This window comes from Macrosteles quadrilineatus, unplaced genomic scaffold (genome assembly GCF_028750875.1).
Source record: "Macrosteles quadrilineatus isolate MER2022 unplaced genomic scaffold, UCM_ALF_1.0 Scaffold_2__2_contigs__length_208266976, whole genome shotgun sequence".
NCBI classification, from domain to species: domain Eukaryota; kingdom Metazoa; phylum Arthropoda; class Insecta; order Hemiptera; family Cicadellidae; genus Macrosteles; species Macrosteles quadrilineatus.
In genome coordinates this window covers 50,156,960-50,179,496 of record NW_026542595.1, presented here as the reverse complement: position 1 = coordinate 50,179,496, position 22,537 = coordinate 50,156,960, and the positions used below count along the sequence as shown (strand labels likewise).

The 22,537-nt window shown below is 34.1% G+C and overlaps 1 protein-coding gene across 3 annotated transcripts in view; it reads right to left on the bottom strand.

Moving 5' to 3' along the window:
• Positions 1-19,339, bottom strand: part of LOC128986268 (phosphatidylinositol 4-kinase type 2-beta) — a 39,709-nt gene extending 20,370 nt beyond the window's left edge. Inside the window, exon 1 of one of the 3 annotated variants that reach the window (XM_054406538.1) lies at positions 18,902-19,339. In XM_054406538.1, coding sequence (XP_054262513.1) covers positions 18,902-19,133 — 232 coding nt within the window. In that variant the 5' untranslated portion in view covers positions 19,134-19,339. Of the gene's footprint in view, positions 1-1,218; positions 1,389-1,960; positions 2,076-18,901 lie in introns of those variants that run through there. The other 2 variants (XM_054406539.1, XM_054406540.1) reach the window with 2 other exon arrangements.
• Between the last annotated feature and the right edge of the window lie 3,198 nt (positions 19,340-22,537).

The window sequence follows — 22,537 nt, the reverse complement described above, 5'->3', positions numbered from 1 at the left end:
TTTGAGTCAAGTAGAGTTCCCAAAAAGCGTTTGTGCTTCGAGCTTTTTTGAATAGTGAAGTGAAATGCATGTTTTCGTCAAAATATCAAATAAAGCTTCCAAAACAGTTAAGCCTAAAAGGTATTTACAAAACAAATTTAAATTAAAACTTAGAGGCTAAGTTGGTTTTAATTACAATATTTACGCTTAAAGATACTGCAAGAATAATACCGCAAGCCTATCTGGTGTGCTCATTAGAGTATGAACCAAGGTTCATTTCTCCAATCAAAATCATTCATGACTTTTGGACTTGTTTTGTTATTTTCCTGTACTGTAGTTTATTGTTGGGGTACTACAGTATTAACATATAATCTAATTTAATTATCTTATTAAGATCTATAGAAAAACGCTTGGTTCATTTTTTTTATTATTTTTTATTACAAATTTACCATTATTAGTGTTTTATTTTTTATACATAGCCTATAGTATGTAGCATTATGTATTATTTAGTTTTTTTTTTAACTGTCGTATAGATTGTTATGTTTCTTAAACACCAAAAAATTATTCATTAACAATTTGTATGTGTTTGTAATTATTTTGAATGATGTAGGTAATGTATTATTTGTCAATTGTTGTTTGTGTAAACTGTATTTGTTGAACCAATATATTTTGAAATTAAATTAAATTTGATCAAAACCGTGGAATCTATAAAAAAATTTTAAAACTTTGATTTACATCACCTAAAGTGTATATTTTAATTTGAAGTAGCCAATAATATGCCTACATCAAACCTTTTTCTGTAAGACATTGTAGTAGGACCAAAAATAGCATTGACTGTAGGCATTATAGAATTAATTCTGATATTAGAACTGTTTCTTTAAAATATACAAATTTTTCTAATTAAAGCCAAGTTTTCAGAAAATATTTTTTACAAAATTTTTTTTAACTTTAAAGTGGGTTTTCACTTGGACTTGACAGTATTGGTGCTTTTTCAATTGCTGAAATTTATAAGATAAGCATAAAATACACTATGATAAATTAATATAAAAAATGTGTTTGTAACTATTCAGTTTAATTATACAATACCTAAAATTAAAAAACCTAGACATTTTACTTACACCTAAAGTAAAACATTTAGCATAGTGATAGATTGTAATCATCATGAAAATAATTAACTACAGTGCCATTAAAGACATTTTTACTGAAACAAAATTAATACTCAGCATGTGGATCACTCACTATAACGATAATGAAGCCAATCTACCATAACTCATTACTTGTCAAGTATAGGTTTAAAATCACACAAAACCTCAACTAAATCATTGATTAAATGTGCTCACTGTCACTGTAACTCAATTTAAAGTAAATAGTTTGATCTAGTAATCATAGCCGTCACTTAACATCATTACACAACTGCCAACGTAACACCTGTGTGGTATGCTTGCCTGGCACTTATTACCATATCTACAATAACCTACTTCTTTTCTCTCAGGGGGTTGCACTATCTCAATGTTGATCTTATTGTTTGTTTGATACAACTGATGCAAGTTCAATACTGATTTTAGATATTGTTTCTGAAAAATCAGATCTTGTCTAAAACACAACCAGACCAATCATATAAAAATTATTTAAAAATTAAAATGCTAGCTTAAAACCCCTTTAATCTTAAGTTACACAACAAAATGCATATAAAAAATGTAAATATACCAATGTTGATAAAAAAAATCAATAAAATACAAATAGACTATGGTTCATTTTTAATTGTGAAATTATACATTAATTAAAATATTTAAAAAAATAGTAAATACAATATTCAATTTAACAGAAACTCAATTAATATATTCACAAATATCAAAACATCAATTTACAAATAGGTTACTAAATTTTAATGCCCACACATTTGTGTTTGAAACATGAGAAACATAGTTCACAAATACCTATATAGAACTTATCTATTCTTCAGCAACACTATAACACAGACCTTCAGATGTTCCGTAGCTTTTTACAACACTGGTGTTTATTGTACTTTTCACCCATTCCTGCAGTACATGTGCAGACATAACATATGCTTGCTATCACTGTTTGGTCACAAGTGTTTACCTGGCACTACTGTACAGTTGTAGTTTGAGGTTATGTAAGGCACTCTGTCGGTTGCAGCACTCAGAGTAATGATCAATGACTAAGTGTGGCCAGGTTGACTGAACATACCAACTAATCCGTAAAGGTAAGAAGACATTCAGAAAACTCTAATCCTAAGTAGACACAGTTTTATAAAGCACAAAAAACCTAACAAATGAAATCAGTGCTTAATTTTTTTTTACTAGGCTACAGTGCAAAGAAAATATTTTTAAGTCCCAGACAATTGGATCTTAAACTGTCCCTATATTTTGTTAGTTAAATCTAAACATAAAAATCTGTTAAATATTTTATTATTTTGGTTAATTTCATCGCCTTAATAAAGATGATTTTAATAAATTACATCCTTCTTGCTCCATCCAGTCAGCTTGCTTCTTGCTTTTAAGCTTCTTAATCCTTCTTGCTTTAATATCTTGTTATTGATATTTAAGTTTATAATGTCACAATGGAATTTTTTTTCTTTAGAATGTTTCTGTCCAATTTTAAAATATTCCAAAATGTATATAACAAACTTGTAATAGTCCCTTTTGATCCAATAAATAAACCAATTACTTCAATATTTTGTACCTAAGTAATATTTTTCTTTAAAATAAGGAATCGACGGCTCATATATCTTTTTCTTTTTAGCATCGATTTCCAGTGGTTGTTCTATACTTATTTTGAATCTTAGGGTTGGGTCAATAATAAATCCATTAATCCTTTTCCTCATTAATAATTAGAATGTCGATTCTTCCTTGAGACCCACCTTCTGCTACGCATGGCACTTCTTCATAAACAGTTAACTTTGGTTCACGAAATGAGTCGGCTAAAATTTTCCTTATAAAGTGATCCCTATTATATCTCAGAAGTTCTCCAAAAGGACAGAACCCACGGATATGTGGCAAAGACTCAAAAGTGTAATTCTCAGTGCTGGAGCAACACCTGCACTGGTTGCTATCATTGGGATTGGCCTCACTGGTGCCATACATAGAACTACAACAAGTGGAACGTCGACTCAAGCTGCGCTAAGCGCTTGGAAACGAGCCGGCCCTTCTCGGCTCCCCCCCCCCCCTCCACAAGTCAGTATTGTGGTACAAAGTGTACATGTAGATAAACGGTACATAATAGAGGCACATGCTCCTAGCCGGTGTTTCGCATCACTAGAATGCTACCTAGTTTAATTAATCAACTGATTGAAAACTGTTTTATACAGTAAAATGTTTGTATACAACGTGACATACAACAACATCACGACACTACCTTGACACTATCTTGATATATAAAAAATACCCCCTGCCGCAGCAAACCTGCAGACTTAGCGAATTTCCATTTGCCTCATTGGATTTACACTAAAATGTCTCCTTATATCACATTCCCTATTAAAATAGAATTAGTTTAACGAGTACTTAGGTTTGCTGCAACAGGGAGGGTAAAAAAGTGTTTTTTTAATGTAAAATGTTAATAGGTACTGTAGTTTAGTAAGAAATTAATGTATTTTCCAAATTTGATCAAAATATGTTCATAAATAAGCAAACTACAACAGTTGACTTATTCTCCATAAGAATAACATGGGAATTTTAAAATTAAAATTTTTTTGAATTTTCTCCGTAACCCTTAGGCGCATAATAACGCTTCAATATACTAAATTATTTGTTTCTTTAAGCTCTACATAATGGTTTGGAAAGTAATTGTGAAATTTTGTGTTTTTAGGGTCAAAAATGGGAAAACCCTATTTTTACCCCATAAAACCCCCCAATAACCCCCCTTTCCCATAGTCCGATCATGCACGAACTCATTCAAGTTTAATCTGCTTTACACCTTTCAACCAAATTTCATCAAAATCGGACAAAAATTACTCAAGTTATCGCGTTCACGGACACACATATATATATATATATAAATCTATACAATTGTTTGGATAAAGGGCTACTATTATAAATATTATTAAAGAAATCATACTAACTCAGTACCCTGAAATTATTTTTTATTTTTTAAAACTCTACATGTTTTGATCTTTAGGCCATTTACTTTAGTTTTACTTTAGTGAGTTAGTATGATTTCTTTAATAATATATAAATCTATATATATATATACATATATAAAAATTTTAACCAATGGTGTTTTTGGCCTCTGGGGACATCAATATGAAAAAGTAAATCGGTCCCGGGTCTAGGTCTTACCATGCCACCTACGGTAATGGCTTACATCCCTTATAGGGAAATTCGCTAAAAGAGATGCTCTGCAAACAAAAGCATGTTTAATTTTAGAATAGCAGAACAAATGTTAAGTAACAGTGTTACTGATGCGTTAAAGTTTCTGTTAAATAGCATAAACTCTGATTTTAAATTTTAAGGAAACAATCTAATTTATAAGAATTATAGACAGATTTATTTGATTTGTTGAATACACAAAATCCTTATGACGGCTCAAAAAGTGACCAATGAGACTGAATATTTTTTTTAACTTTGGTTTGATTAATGATGAATTGTTATTTGTCATTAAGCACAGTTAACAAATCATATTTTTTATAAAAAGTAAATCACATTGATCACATTAAAATACATGATTAAAACATTAAACATTCAAAATGTTATTGGGCCGTTCAACATTAACAGTCTTCAGTCGAGTAAAATCTCTCATCCTTAAGCAACTTACACACAATGGGAAAAAACTTCTTAAGAGTCCTTGGAGGCTAGCGGGCATATTGGATAGTTTCAAACAGCTGTTGAAAAGTTAATTATCAACCCAACAATAGTTTTTCAAACACCAAAGTGATTGTAATGTAAATATCTAGTATACTGTGAGATAAGATATGTTGTTTGCTGTTTTGAATGTATTTCCAAGGGAGTTCATGGAAGCCAACGGCCATCTTGGATTTGTTCACCATAACTAGTGATGTGAGGAGTTGAGTATTTTCTTGACTCGAGTCAAACTTGACTCAGACTATGTGAAATCGAGTAGCAACTCGAGTCAGACTCAACTCGCTATCATCGTGAAACTTCGGCTTCCATCGGTCGAGTTTGGGTCTACTCGCAGCGCAGCCAATATGGTTATAGTTTGGCGAGTCGGCTGAACTCGCATTCAGCCAATAGCGTTTACGTTTCGCGAGTCAACCGAGTCAATTCGTTACGTCCCGAGTTCGTAAAGGTTCGGCTTTCTCCGTATGAGTTCGGTTTCTTGACTCGCTTTGAGGCTGTGAGCCAATAGCGTTTAAGTTTTGCAAGTCGGACTCGTTACGTTCCGAGTTCGTGTAGCTTCGGCAATCTCCGTACGAGTTCGTACCAACTCGAGTTGAGAATGAGATGACTCGAGTTGACTCGACTCGGGTCTTGATTCGAGTCAACTCGACTCGCCAACTCAACTCGTCACATCACTAACCATAACAGCAATGTTAATTTTGTTATTTTCAAATAGCCGATGAAGAGTTATTTACCACCTCAAAATATTTTATCAGATACCAAAGTGATTGTAATTTGAATATCTAGTATACTGTGAGATTAGAAATTTGCTTTGTAGTTTTTTAATTGTTTTATGAGTTAGAACATCTAGGCCCAAAGGACTCTTAAATAGTAACATTTTTATATAAATTGACAATTTGTTGTACGATAAAATTTGATGGTAAAAATGGCTATTGAAATATTTGTGTAATCTATAGGCCTATATCTAATTCCGTAAGCCCAAAATTTTACAATGAAATTGTGAGCGAACGGGAGGCCGTAGAAAGCTAGGAGAGGTCTCATTTTAAAGGTCTTGGTATGAAATTTTGGGGAAAATTATTCATTTTTCTTAATTTTTTACCAAAAGGTTGTTAAGGAGTAAAATAATTCACATTTAAATAGCATGGGAATTTAGGTCATGTCTGCTTTGTTTACTTTAAAACACGTGGTTTAACTTTATTTAAAGCATATGGTAATGTATACTAGCCTATTAAAAAGCTGAAATAGACTTTTTCCTAATTTTAAGGGTCTGGATTAGTTAATGGAGTACGATTGGTTGTGTTCGGTATGTCTGAAAAACATGTAGGCCTGAAGTTAAAAGTTTACTGGAGTAGGCAAAGGGAACATATTTTTTACGCCAAAAATAAAACTAATATCTACAGATCCTAATATTACGGTTAAGTTTACAAGGATTCAATATCCATCAAAATTAGCTTTCACTATTACTTAATATTAAAGGGCAAGGTCAAACCTTCACAATAGTTGGCATTTATTTGAAAAAAGGGAAAAACCGTGTTTAACCATGGTCAACTTTATGTTGCTTTTAGCCGGGTAAAACAAATAGTTAAACCCATAGATCTTATTGTACTGTGTGTCTACAGACCAACTGTTTATACCAAAACTGCTTTTGATGTGTTTTTTGAACGTCTCCATTTCCTTTTAAGCTATTGTGTAAATAAGACCCCTAAGGCTCATGTTTTACTTGCAGGAGATTTCAATATCAATGTTTTAAATTCTGACTTCTATACCGAAGAATTCTTATCAATTTTAAGTTCCTTTAATTTTTTTGCACATTTCAATGTTCCAACTCGAATTACGAATGTTTCTAGTTCCTGTCTTGACAATATTATCACTAATTTCTGTCCTAACTTGTGTAAAGCAATAGTTTTAGAAAATGGTTTATCTGACCACTTAACACAGTGTTTATGTTTAGATTATAATTATTTTGAAAAAAGACAATTGGAGCCAAAGATAAAAATCAGTCCATCCTTAAAAAGAAATTATAGTCAAAAAAATTTGGATAGTTTTGTTAACGTTTTGAAGTATGAACAATGGACTGAATTTTTTAGCAAATCTGAAGTAATTACTGATGTAAATGTACTTTATAAGTGTTTTCTTCAAACTTTTAAACTGCATTTTAATTCTTGTTTTCCTTTAGTAAATAAGAAATGTTATAGTAAAAATTGTGATAAAGGGTGGTTAACAACTGGAATTAGAGTCTCATGCAAAAGGAAAAGGGAATTACATGAAATTAGTAAAATGTCAAATGATACAAGTTTTAAAGATTATGTAAAAGAATACAAGAAATTATTAAATAAATGTATAAAATCAGCTAAGATATTGTACAACAGAAATAAGATTAAAGAATCCTGTAACAAAACCAAAACAGCCTGGCATATTGTTAAAAAAGAGACTAATACAACTGACAACAGCAAAAAAGAATACCCCTTCTTGTTGCATTCAATGTCTGACAGGGCGCAACTAAATCAAATTAATGCATTTTTTTCTGACACATGTAAAAGCTTGAATGTTGGTTCAGATTCTTGCAAAGCTCTTGGCTTCCTACACAGTAGAATCCCTCCCGAGTCCAAACTTATATCATTTAAGCCAGTGAACCTTCAAGAAGTGCAAGACATAATAAAAGACTTAAAGTCATCTAAAGCCTCTGGATGGGATGAAATTTCAACTTCATTAATTAAATTAAGTTCAGAGTTTATTGCTCAACCCATTGTTCATTTGATAAACATTTCTTTGTATACTGGTGTTTTCCCTGACCTATTGAAACTATCAAACATAATACCAGTCTTTAAAAAAGGTGACCCAAAAGATATATCCAACTACAGACCTATTTCTTTATTGCCTAGTTTCTCAAAAATATTTGAGAAAGTCGTCTTCAATAGATTGTGTGATCATTTTGAAACATCCCAAATTTTGGATACATGTCAGTTTGGATTCCGGAAGGGACGGAGTACAACAGATGCAATCTTTAGCTTTATTACCGAAGTCACAGGTGCTCTTGACAGATCACAGGCAGTAGCTGGTCTCTACTGTGATCTGTCAAAAGCATTTGACTGTGTAAACCATAGCCTGTTAATACAAAAACTAAACTTTTATGGTGTGTCAGGTATGGCTATAAAGTGGATAACCTCGTTTTTATCAACGCGGAAACAGTGTGTGGACCTACGGTTAATAAATCTGAAATCTGATTTCAAATTAGTCACAGAGGGTGTGCCACAAGGCTCAATACTGGGTCCACTACTGTTTATGGTTTATATTAATGACCTACCTTTGATTTTAAAGTCAAAATCAGTAATGTTTGCTGATGACATTTCCATTATTTTCACTGATCATAGTAAAATTGTTATGCAGCAAACAGCTGAACAAGATTTCCTTCAGCTAGAAAAATGGTTTGAAGCAAATGGTTTGGCGTTAAATAAAGATAAATCTCTTCTGATGGAATTCCAAAAAAACTACCAGAAATCAGACTCATCAACAAAATTAGATTTGAACCTTTCTCTAAATTCAGTAAGCTCAGTTAAATTCTTAGGCATCACAGTGGATCAAAAATTGACTTGGCAAAATCATATTGGTGAAGTTGTAAAAAAATTAAATAAAGCACATTTTATGTTCATTATTTTATCTAAATCTGTTGACATATCCACTCTTATGATGGTTTATTACGGTTATGTCTATCACTTGTTTAATTATGGTGTGATCTTCTGGGGAAATTCAGATAGGAGGAAAAAAGTTTTTAACATGCAGAAGAGAATTATCCGTATTATTTTTGGACTTAAAGGAAAAAAATCCTGTAAGAGTATTTTTAAAAATCACAAAATTCTTACTTTTCCCAGTATATACATATATAATTTAATTTTGTACATAAGACAACATTTATCAAATTTTCCAAGTAACTCTGATTTTCACAAGAACTATAACACAAGACAAAAGAATAGCCTTACATACCCTAGACATAATACCTCCACCATTGAACATTCTCCATACTACTCTGGTATAAAATTGTATAATAGCCTGCCTAGCACCATAAAGGGTTTGACAGATTTTAAAAAGATTTAAAACCAGTTTATTCAAATTGTTGTCAGATAAATGCTGCTACAAGATTGGGGACTTTTTCAATTAGCTATTAGTATGTCAAATCAATAGTTAGTTGTAATGGTTGAACAGTAAGTAGTTGTAGGGGAGAAAGTGTATATAGATTATAGCTCTTAATTAATTAGTGCTGTAAATTTGCCAAATGTATAGTTATGTTTATTCTTGACTTGACACAATTCATGTATAGAAATGTACTGTTTGAATAAAGGATTTTTTGATTTGATTTGATTTGATTTAAAGCGGCCAGATTACGTTAAAATAGTACTAGAACCAAATTAAGACCAAGGAATCGACCAAAATGGATACTATACAACAAATGCTGTTCCCAGAGAGATTTTGTTATAGAATTGGCATTTTACAATTTGGAGGATGACATTATATCTGTGTTTTATCTAAGTGAATTTGTCTATATCCAAAGAAATTTATATATATTTAATTAATAGTCATGAAGATTATTGTAAATGTTCCTTAGTTGTATTATGATTAGAAAGTTTATATTATAAACACACGCATGATCAGTCTTTTGGAATTTTTATTTTAAACAGAGCAGACATCAAAAATCATTATGCATATATGTAATAACTATTTAACACATTGCAATATACAAAAATGTTAAACGATAATTCAAGGTAGGGTACGGTAACCCATAAGACTAATAATTTGTACAAAATAATTACTAGAATATTTACATATATATAAAGGGGCTATTGCCCCTACAAGCTGCTAGTATAGGCTAATACTGGGTGTCCCAAGAAGAAATGCACTTTTATTTTGGGGAAAACCGAATGTCCAAGAGAGATAAGATAAAGAGCTTATCAGGTCTTTGTAGCTATGCCCATGGAAAATCATTTGCCATGGATCGCTTTTCCGGTGAGCAGAGTGCTTTCGGTTTACGCAACTATTACCAAATGCTTTCTTTTGTGACAATTCAACGACACTTCAGCGCTTAATACAGACTTCATGATCTCAACCAAATGCCATCAGTGAACATATTCAAATGCTGAGTGTGCAAATTTAAAGCTATAGGATCAAATATGAACCCTCGTCCCATTGGTCGCCATGGAGAAGTGCGTTCAGAACCACATATCAAGCGTATTACAAAATTGGGCCGTATTTTTTAGGATAATTGTGAATTCCCAGCGATACAAAACAATGATTGATAATCATTTACAGCCGTTCTTGCAGAAGTTACCTCGGGCTAACAGGCAAAGATTGTGGTTCCAACAGCATACGTGTCATACACAGCAGGAGACTCCATGACTGCAATAAGGCAGCTGTTTCATGGGGAAGTAATTTCCAGATTTTGTGACATCAACTTTCCTCCGAGGAGCCCGGACATAATTTCACTAGACTTTTATTATAGACTTTTATTAGGGTATCTAGAAAGTCGGGTGTACAAACACGCTCTTGCTACCCAACATCGTCTAAAGCTTCGTGAAGAAATTGAAGCCATCCCAACAAAACTCTGCCATCGAGTCTTCGCAGATGTAAGGTTTCGTTTGGCGGAGTGCTGGCGCCGGGGTAGACTATACATCTGGATGATGTAATCTTTCACAAGTAATTTCCCTGAAGTGTACAAACAGGTATTCTTGCAAAAATTGCTCTGAATAAAGCCATTTTTCTGTTTCATTCGTTTTAAAAGTGCATTCCTTTCTGGGACACCCAGTACTAGGCCTAGCTATGTGGTCTCTTTGTTTAGTGTAAAATAAATTAAGCATTTCAATGTTCTTTTTAACAAAAAATACTTGAAAGATGAACAAACTTGTAAGAGTCAGTATGCCGAGATTAGGGAAGTTGAGTCATATGAGTACATAGGCTACTGTAAGTAAACAGAAAATTGAAGGGATTGATGTTTTTAAATATACCAGGAAAACCTTTGCACCTGTTTTTTTACACACATTAACTTATTCAAATTGTTAAGTAAAATTATAATTAGTAACTTGAATTTTAAGTTCATCTTAAAAAACAAAGTTTCATAAGGCCAATTGGAGCTATTTTTCTCTTGTCAGAAAAAATTGCCGAGCCATTGACGGGCGTAATGATAACTGAAACATGGTTGAATTTCGGTTGGCCCTTAGGCTGTTAAAATGTTTAGGAACCAAGTACATCAATTATTAATATTATCATTATCAACAATTAAGATGAGGAGCAAATAGGATTGTGGTGTGTATTTTAATCCAGATATTTGAGTGAAGGAAGAGTGAATAACGGAGCGGAATTATCTGTGTGGCATTCATTGCACAACAAACAATAAAACTTGCTCGGAAAAACTAAGTGTATTTTCAATATTGCCATAAAAGAATCGTCACAATAGGCTACAACAACAATAAAACACAACAACCAAGATCTTAATAATCATGAATTTGCCTGATAATCAGACGAAATGTGTTGAAAACGTAACGCGCCCATTGTAATACATGGGACAGTGCCGCTCCACTGACTTGTGGCAGGGGGAGCCCGTCTGCGGCCAGCTCGTTTTTATTACATTGACATGAAAACATGAATATAAACAGAACATTGACATGAACTATAAAGTTCCTTGTTTATAGTTCCATGGTGCCACATCACCTATAATTTTCAATGCTTCTTTATATTGATTCAGATGTGTTCAGATGATTGATTCCTTCCATTCGATGTAAAGCACGATTGGGGGGAGAGTATTCCTGAAAAAGGATAACACCTCGTCCTTTGTATGGAAGGGAGCACCATTTATTATATTTTATTTTTTTGTAGTTCTTGCCTTATTTTTATTGAAGATTTATATTTTAAAGGATCAAGAACATCCACCTGCAAACTTTTAAAACATATTTCCTTTTCATTTTAAAAATGTTTTTAATAGGCTATATTATTGCATTCTTCTAAATGTTGAAAATGTTGATATGTTGGATTGGAGCTTCCCAGAGAGCTTTAATCAAGCCAAGTCCCGTGCATTCTTTTGAGGAATATAGCATTGCACTTGGAATATCAGATGGTAGGTCCATATTTCTTTAACAAAAGTGATCTGATTTCTTTTTTAATGCCATTAAGAAATGATTTTCTTAATTTATTTAAGGGCCCAGTTTGAAATCAATATGTAAAAAGTTGCGGAACTAGTGACTGCATAAGGCGCAGCTGATGTGTGAACTTACAAATACTATATGTACCATGTCATCTGTTTGCTACAATATGATCGGCACTAAAATTGAAAGTGTCTAGAAACATATATCAGGAGAAAGCCTAGAATCTGCCAAAAATAACATACCAATCTCGATCCTATAAAATCTTATTCAGACAGTCCCAGAGCTTTCGCCATTTAACACGTTCGCTGCGGGCGTATCCGATCGGATAAGGGCCGAGCGCTGTTCAGACGCTGCCGTAACCGATCGGATACGCTCGGCAACGCCTTTCGTATATCATCGTTTTTGCTCTAGCGTCGGTCGAAGGCAGACCTATTCCACGTTAGCGTGTAGTGGGTGACTTGCTTTTTGTTGTGTTGTAGGTTGGTAGTAAAATTTCCCCATAAAATCCCCATCTGGCAAACTTAAAAATCAACTTGTTGTCATGTCTTTCTCCCTCCAATTGGCAATACGATGCGACCGGCTACGTTCCAAGCAGTGCTGCTATATGTGAGTGTTTAGCGAACTACGTCGACTCTTGTTATAAAACAGGACATCACCGCACGTTATTTGCTATTCGTCATACCGAAATATGAGAGCCAAACACCCGGCAATCAGGTTTGTTCGACGCTGCGGGCTGCGCCGCAGTGGGGCTACGCTTGCCATTTGATGGCCCGCAGCGAACGTGTTAAACGATGTTTGTGAGTCAATGGGTCGGGGCATAACACCGCAGCAGGTGTGTTATGCGTCGCTATTGCAACGCTTAACACTCGGAGGGTTAATAGCTGAACGCACAGTAATGTAACTAAGTCATTGCATGAATGGCGAACCAAGGTCTCTTGCACAATCTGCTCGCAAAACTGAGATTGTGATTCTGAACAAGAAGCGGATTGACGCAATCACGCCATTGTGGGTGGGGGACTTCTAACATAACCTTTAACCAAACCAAACCTCTAGAACATTAGCAAACTCCTGTTGTCAGAAAAGGCACGTCATGGTGGTTGGCCGTGCTTTATGCAAATTTGTGACTGCATTAAGTCCCTTGAAGGTAGGTTAGATTAGTGTACCGGTAAGTTAACGTTTAGGTTAAAATGAATCTAGTTGTTATTTTATCACATAAAATTACTAGGCCTACCTAATTAACCCTAGCAGTGGCCAATGTTAGAAGTGGGGAATGGCCAACCCATTTTGGCGATTTTGCAGACCTTTTTTTAAAAATCTGTCAAAATTACAAATATGGACTCAACCAAGGCCACACTAAAAAAACAGGCCGTAATGCTCGCCAAGCATGACGTCAGGATAGAAGACGGCTATGACGTATAAGTACTTATTTATTTATTTTCCAATGAAAGATTAAAACAAGCAGCTGATCACAAACGGCAAAATTACGTCATTGCCGTCTTCTATCGTGACGTCATGCTGGACGAGCATTACGGCCTGTTTTTTTAGTGTGGCCTTGACTCAACCTATAAATGTTTGTATTCATTTTATTCAGAAAAAGCAGGAGAATCTGAATATATAAATAAAAATTGAATCTGAGTTGGAAACTTTTTTGAAAAATAAAAAAAATCATAAAAAATTCAAAAATTCTGATTGAAATTTCAAAAGTAAAGTCTTGTTATTACTACAGTATAATTTTCAGACCAAAACCATTATATACATTTTTTAGTAAATTCAATTCCCTACATAGAAATGTATAACACATGGGGGAAATATTTTTTTTTACAAATGTTATGTAAGAAAATGAAGAAAATTCAAATTTTGTCGCATAAGACGAATAATTAGTAACTCGGAGATAACTCATGTAAGGTAATTAGTGATAATAATATAGTACACATATTCTTGTAGGTTATAAACTAAGGAATACAAATATGTCACATTGTAGGCAGTAAAAAAATTTTGATTACCCGTTTATGATACAAAAAACTAAAAATTTACAGTTTACATAGAAAAAAATTCAAAGACATTTTTGCAAAAAGATTTTGTACAGATTTTTGTAGGCCAAACATATTATAAAAATGTTATAGTACATTCAATTCTCTTTATAGAAATGTATAACACACGGGGAAAATATTTTTATTTACATGTGTTATGTAAGAAAATACGAAAAATCGCAAGGTTTGACACGTAAGACGAATAATTAGTAACTCGGAGATAGCTCATGTAAGGTAATTAGTGATAGTAATATAGTACACATATTCTTGTAAGTTATAAACTAAGGAATACAAATATGTCACATTGTAGGCAGTAAAAAATTTTTTATTACCCGTTTATAATACAAAAAAACTAAAGATTTGCCGTTTATGTAAAAATAAATTCAGATATTAGACTTTCCAGTAGGCTTATATTCATGCATAAAGATTACTGTTAGTCATAATACCCCCGCCGCAGCAAACCTGCCGTCTAAGCGAATTTCCATTTGGCTGAATTGATTTTCAATCGATCTATTTAAATAACATTAGGTTTAACGAGTACCTAGGTTTGCTGCTACAAGGAAACTAATAAAGTGTGTATTTTAAGTAAAATAATTATTGCTTAGTAGAAAATGAATACATTTGCCAAGTTTGATCAAAATATATCCATAAACAAGCAAACTACAACATTTTAAAATATTCTCCATAAGAATAACATGGGAATTTTAAATTTAAAATTTTTTTAGTTTTCTCCGTAACCAATAACCGTACAAAAACACTTTGATATACTGAATTGTTTGTTTTTTTAAGCTCTTTAAGAAGGTTTAGAGAAAAATCGGGAAATTTTGTGTTTTGAGGGTCAAAAGTGAGAAAAACCAATTTTTACCCCATAAAACCCCCCATAAAACCCTGTTCCCATGGTCCGATCATGCTGGATCGCGAACTCATTCAAGTTTATCCCGCCTTACACCTTCAAACCAAATTTCATCAAAATCGGATAAAAATTACTCAAGTTATCGTGTTCACGGACACATATATATATAAATCTATATATATATATATCTATATATATATATATATATACATATATAAAAATTTGAACGAATGGTGTTTTTGGCCTCTGGGGACATCAAAATGAAAAAGTAAATCGGTCCCGGGCCTAAGTCTTACCATGAGACCTACGGTAATAGCTACTTCCCTATAGGGAAATTCGCTAAAACACAAAAACATTACTAAAATACCCCCGCCGCAGCAAACCTGACGCCTAAGCGAATTTCCATTTGGCTGAATTGATTTTCAATTGATCTATTTAAATAAAATTAGGTTTAACGAGTACCTAGGTTTGCTGCTACAAGGAAACTAATAAAGTGTGTTTTTAAGTAAAATAATTATTGCTTAGTATAAAATGAATATATTTGCCAAGTTTGATCAAAAGATATCCATAAACAAGCAAACTACAACATTTTACAATATTCTCCGTAAGAATAACATGGGAATTTTAAATTTACCATTTTTTTAGTTTTCTCCGTAACCAATAACCGTACAAAAACACTTTGATATACTGAATTGTTTGTTTTTTTAAGCTCTTTAAGAATGTTTAGAGAAAAATTGGGAAATTTTGTGTTTTGAGGGTCAAAAGTGAGAAAAACTAATTTTTACCCCATAAAACCCTGTTCCCATAGTCCGATCATGCTGGATCGCGAACTCATTCAAGTTTATCCCGCCTTACACCTTCAAACCAAATTTCATCAAAATCGGATAAAAATCACTCAAGTTATCGTGTTCACGGACACACATATATATATATATATTTTAATTTAGGTGTTCACTTATTAGGGCTGCTGATATATATAAACATCAATGCACGTAAAACTAGTCGCGGGGCATTGCGGCTTATGGGAGTGAACACACTCATCTTATCTCGCTGAATTTTTTCCACGGACGTTTCTATACTGTACAGTGAGCGTGGAGGGGAGGGGGGCGAACACGGACACGGACGATTTTTATTGCCAGTGTGGCATGCTCTATCAGTCTCACTGGTTTGCCCGAAAAACCAATCTCGTAAGACGAGTGTGGCCACGGGCAAACTGTTCCACGTGCGTCGCACGTGAAAACGGAAAAAACAGTCTCGCTGGTTAAAAATTACAAGTGTGGCCCCGGCCTAAATAGGAAATACATGCAATTAGTGGTACCAGTCCATCTATAGGTATCTCCATAATGTGACTAAATTCCTTGGTATTTATTCCGTATAGGTGCCTCCAAACGAATTTTTAATTTTGATATCTTACCTTATAGTTTTTTACCTCCTGAATCCAAATATACCATTATTTTTTACCGCTGATGAATATTTCTCAAGATATCGCCGTAAAAACATACTTAACTTTACAATAAACAAGATAGGATGGATAACATTTCAAGTGATTATGTACTGTAGTCAAATAACTTAATGTTCTCTATAACAGGAATTTCGTCACATTATGGAGATATAGATGGACTGGTGGACTAATTACATGTAGTTCTTATTTAGGCATGTCAGGGTGGTAGGTCGTGCTGTATGTGAATGTGACTGCATTAAGTGTTTTGAAGTTAGAAAAAGATTAGGAAGGTAAAGTTTAGGTTATAATGTATCGAGTTGTTAGTTTATGTTGCCTGCAGACTGTTTTTGTAAAATTAAAATCCTGAGAAAAACACTTCAAATTACTTTTTCAAAAATGCTTGAACAGTTATGTGTTATTACAGCAATATCTTGAGAAATATTCATCAGCTGTGAAAAATAATGGTATAACTTATTTGGATTCAGGAGGTAATTAACTATTAAGTAAGATATCAAAATTAAAAATTTGCTTGGAGGCACCTATACGGAATAATTACCAATTCCTTTTATAGAAAACATTATTGACTACACAGAATCACTTGAAATGTTTCTAAGTCAATGATGCTGTTTAATCAACGATGTTATTCTTCTCATCAACCATGTTAGGGGGGGGCTCTTCACTTAACCTGAACTTGTGACGGTAGCAGACTAACCTAAGTTAACTTAGGCCTATAAGGTAAACAGCCCCAATACCGGCAGGGGCCCAAATACCGGCAGCGGTGACTTCTACGTCATTTAACAACACTTTATAACATTTGAAATAGCCATCTTATTTGTTATTGGCTGTTACATCAACTATTCATCTGTAGAAAAAAAACAATTATAACACCTGATTGGCCTATTTCACACATTTAGTGACAGTTAGAATGTTGGTAGGTTAAGAATTTGTGCTGTCACCTAATTTTCTTCTTGATTTCTCTAAGAATACAAGTGATTGAAATAAGCTTTTACTTCAATAAATTACGATTCTTCACTAAAAATTGAATATTTAATTGATCATAACCCCATAACTAACCTAACTAACTGTATTTCGCCCTTGAAGTTTACAAAATAAATTTATAAAACGTCTGCCGGCGATGGGGAGGTCATAAATTGGACTTGTCCTAATTCCGGCATACCTGTCCGGTTATTGGAATCAGCGCTATTCATGCCGTTTTTGTTAACTTTTACTTTAAAAAATGACTATCCCTGCTATAAAAATGGTCTTCAGATACTTTTTAAGTTTTAAGTTAGGCCTAGTTTACGTATAATGCTGAAAAATGCAAACATTACAGGCACTAGGCCCATAAGGATGTCAACACCCACCATTCGCTAACTTAAGATGAATAATATGGTAAAAACTAAGTTAATCTTCTGATCAATTTCAAATTGATTTAGTGTTGGATTACTAGTTTATGATAGAAATCACCATATTTTATTATAGGAATGAAAGATAGAGCCTCAAAGCTCTTAAAACTTTGCACAGCCTTTAGAACATCCCCTAGGTGAGGTCATTGCACAATGCACACCACTCCTGTTGAGGAATGTTAAATGCACCCTAAGCTGTTATTAGGAGAAATGTTTGCATGAGGTCATTGCATTCCCACCAATGACTAACTTAGGAATGGATTGCACCCTAAGCTGGGGTAAGGTGAAATATTTGGATGAGGTCATTGCATTCCCACTAATGTTTAGGAATGGCATTCACCCTAAGCTGGGATCAGGTGGAATGTTTGCATGAGTCATTGCATGAAATAGTTGTACAGAAACTTTACTCAGCCATCCAAAGATAAGAAAATGCATCTGATCAAAAGCTAGTCAATATATACAATTTATCTGGCCAATATATGCTTAAATACACTTAACTTAAGGTGTATACACAGGGTGCCGGTATTAGGCCGGCGGATGCCGGAATTAGGGTTCTGCCATGCCGGAATTGGGCAAGGGAGGTAAAATAAGGTACCTAAAGTATATCTCTTATATACAATTTATTTTACAAAATATTTTGATAAAAAGTGTTTTTTTTAATCCTAGAAATGTGTAGGTCTGTATAAAATCAGTCCCATGCCGATAAGTTATTGGCTTCTCCCTTTAAAAACATATTTATTGAAGAGTTTACCTTAACCTGCCGGAATTGGGGCTGTTTACTGTAACTTAGTTAAATAAATACCAATTGGCCTAACAATCAATTGAACCGGTGGAGTAGTTCCCCACCTTTACATCTTAGGACGCTAAGATTCTAGCCCAGAACTGATTCACATTAACTTACTTCAGGATAAGTTAGTCCCTATAGGGTCGCGGAATTATCACATGGATAAAATTCATTGATGATTGGTAGGATTTGAACCCAGGACTTCAGGCTCCTAAGGCTCAAGCTCTAACTTACCACTAGACCAGCTTGGTACTAGTGAAGGAGTATGCTTATTGCTTATCAGTTCTTCCTAAATAGGTAACCAAGGTTACATAATCAACACTTAACTTACTAGGCCTAGCCTGAGTTTTGAGGACTAACTTTAATTAAAAAAATTTTATATCTCGAGTCTGGCAGTTAACAAGTCCATGCATGAGTCCAGTGTAAATAATTTAATTAGCATAGCCTATATTGTATACAGTAATTACCAGGAAAGTTGTTACATGATTCACTATCCGACCTCCCCAGAAGGGGCTGGTTTTCACGATTAGTCCTTGGAGAATCAATTGTGCCACTGTTACTTGATCCTGGCGCAAAGGCCACGTCTGGCAAAATACTTTGTTCAGCTTCTGATACACCAGAAGAAGATAGAGAAACAATAGAGGTTGTTCGGTCTTCAGGTTTAAATGACAGTTTTAACTGTGATTGTTCTTCTGTCATCGAACTACAGCATTGACAACCAGGTTAAGTTCATAAAACGCCTGTTGTACTAACCTATTTACTGTATTGTGTTGTTTAAAATTGAAAATTAATCACTCAAGTGTATGAATAACTAGTTATTAATTTATAAACAATTGATTGTAACTTATCAGAAACACATTACAACTACAAGGTAGCCTAGCTAAATAAACCAGACACCAGACAGACAGACCCCGGACCTCGGTTGGTTCAGTCGTTCAGTCTTCAGTGTTCAGTTCACGGTCCGCACAATTTGTTTTTCAGGATTAATTTTGCCAACAGTGTCATTTAGAGGCTTCTGATTGACTATAACGAAGGTTTAGTAATTGAAAAATTATTTTTGTTCATAGAATAAAATTATAAATGCCTCAAATTCAATTTATATATATATATTTTTTTAATTAAACCGTCATAACCTAACCTAACCAACCAAACGTGCTGACAATGAAAAAATCTAATGAAGGTTTATTAATCGAAACAATAGTTCTGTTCATAAAATAAAATTATAAATGCCTCAAATCCTATTTTACAATTGTTTTATTCTAAAATTAAACTATCATAACCTAACCAAACTAACCAGACTTGCTTATAATGAAAAATCAAATGAAGGTTTAACCGAAAAAAAATATGTTCATAAAATTAAACTATAAATGGGTCAAATTCAATTTCGTAATGTTTTAATTATAAAATTAAACCTTCATAACCTAACCAAACCAACCAAACTTGTTGATAATGAAAAAAATCCAATACAAAAAAATAGTGCTACGGGTGGGATTTGAACCCGGGTCCTTCGGATCATCAGCCCAGCACTCTATCCACTACACCACCGAGGCCGATGGCATCAACCGTATCGTCGCGGTAATGATGTTCCCTCAACCAATCAGAAGCCTCAAAATAATACTGTAGGCAACACTAATCCTGAAATAAAAATTCAGCTCGCGGTCCACGGTTTGGGTTGGGTTTACGGTTTAGGTTTACTCAACTCACTTCATCAACACTTCAAACTTCAATCCACCACGTTCACTGTTCCCCACTTCGTTTCACTCTCATACTCGGTCTCGTTCTCTGTTCTCTCTCAATGACTCACTCATTCAGTCTCACTTCACCGCACTTGAATCACTTCTCATCTCACTAAAATCTGGGTCTGACCATAGATAAAACCATTAGACTTCTCATCCCATTGTAAATTTTGAAGCACGTTTTTCGTGTCTAGTTCATGTACGTGACACATGGGCGCCAGTGTCGACGAAACTTTGTTTCTGTTATTTTAGGGTTAATTTCTTGATTTGTGCTTTACTGTTTGGTTATATAACTAGGGGACAAGTTATTGTTTATGATTAGATCGTATTTTTTGGTTAAACGAGGTTTTAAATGGCTGTAATAACGGGAAACAAATTGTAAACACGACCTCTACAGAAAACCGTACAGAACTAACAATAAAATTGTCTTCAGCTGTTCCATAAGGATGAGAAATCTACTAAGGGAGTATGTTTTATCTAGTTAAAACATACTATCTTTTATCTAGATAAAACATACTCCCTTAGTAGATTTCTCATCCTTATGGAACAGCTGAAGACAATTTTATTGTTAGTTCATGTACGGTTTATGTAGAGGACTTGTTTTGTTTACAATTTGTTTCCCGTTATTACAGCCATTTAAAACCTCGTTTAACCAAATAATACGATCTAGGCCCGGTTTCCCCAACTCATTTAAACTTGGTTTTATGTTAAACGGCGATTTAAACTTAGTTTAACTTTGATTTGGGTTTCTCCAAATTTAAACTAGGTATTAATCTAAGTTCAAACTAAACCACCTCTCAACTTGGTTTAACTACTGGGGATAAAATAAACTGAGTTCAAATTAGTAAATTACAACGGTAACATAACCTCAAATAATTCCAAAACAATAGGTAGCCTAGGTTAATTGAAGTAATAACAAATTTATTTGGACGAAAATAGGCTTGGCTTAGGGCTAGCTTATATTGTAAAGGCCTATAATTATGTTAAGTTTTATTTGTATTTTAATTTTATTTTGTTAATTAAGTTCTTTTTATTTGTACATATATTTTTTTGCAAGTTAGGCTACTATTAATTGCAGTATTTACCGTAACTCAAATGGAAGAGTTAGGCTAATTGACGTTTTCGAAGAAGTTGAAGATAAAGATTTTAACACTTTGGGACCAAAAACAAGAGGGCCTACTAAAATAAGGGACAGAATTCTTCTTGTTGTAAAAGAAAAATCAACTTCATAACATAACATAACCTTAAACAGTGATGTTATTCTTTCTAGCAGCATTCGCACTTTGATCGTCTGCTCTACCGAGTTGTAGCGAGCGTTGTAAGAAACACTAGCCCAAAGCCCACCGAAGATTCTTCAAATACACATTCAGGATTGCCAACCGCTCGAATTGCCGTTTATCTTAAACGAAGCCAGTAAAATGTTGGAGAAACCGAGCACGCGTTTTAAACGGAGTTTAAAAATAAACTAGTTTATTATAAACGTAGTTTACACCATTTTGGGGAAACCGGGCCCTAATCATAAACAATAACTTGCCCCCTAGTATTATAACCAAACAGCAAAGCAGAAATCAAGAAATTAACCCTAAAATAATTGAAACAAAGATTCATCGACACTAGTGCTTTTGTGTCACGTACATGAACTAGACACGAAAACGTGTTTCAAAATTTACAATGGGATGAGAAGTCTACTTGTGTTGGTTAGTCTATGGTCTGACCCTCTGACCTTGTGTTGGAGGGGAGGTACGATTGAGGCATTAGTTCAAAATTCCTCCGTGAACAGCGCTGTAGTAGCATTTTGGCAATGGTTTACTAATCGCAAAAATAGTTCTATTACCTATTACCTATTACCTCCTCTTCGTCTTTGACCAGCCAGGGCCAGATAGACAGCGTCAAACTTTTATAAATAAAAACTTTCTTTAATAAAACATATATTTAAAACTTAAGCTTTAGATGGCGGTGGGCGTTCAAGAGTTGGTGCTTCCTCAAAATACTCGTCAACTGAGTAGAACGGGTTTTGCAGGAGGAGCTCCTTGATTCTTTTCTTGAATATTTTAGGCTCTAGCTCTCTCAGTTGGAGCGGCAGGGCATTAAACATATGTACAGCAACTGCAGGGAAGCTATCTCATTGTCAGGGACAGTCTATACCGCTGGGTATTGAGCTTCTGTGCTCCTCTAACGTTGTAAGAGTGGAGCTGGCCTCGGAGTTCAAAATTGCTCAGGTTGGTTTTAATGTGAACAACACAGGCAAGGATGTACTGGTTATAGACTGTGAAGACGTTTAACAGATTAAAAAGGGGTCTGCATGGCTTCCGCCTCCTACTATTTGTGATTACTCGTAGTGCCTGTTCTGCAAGCGAAGCACACGAC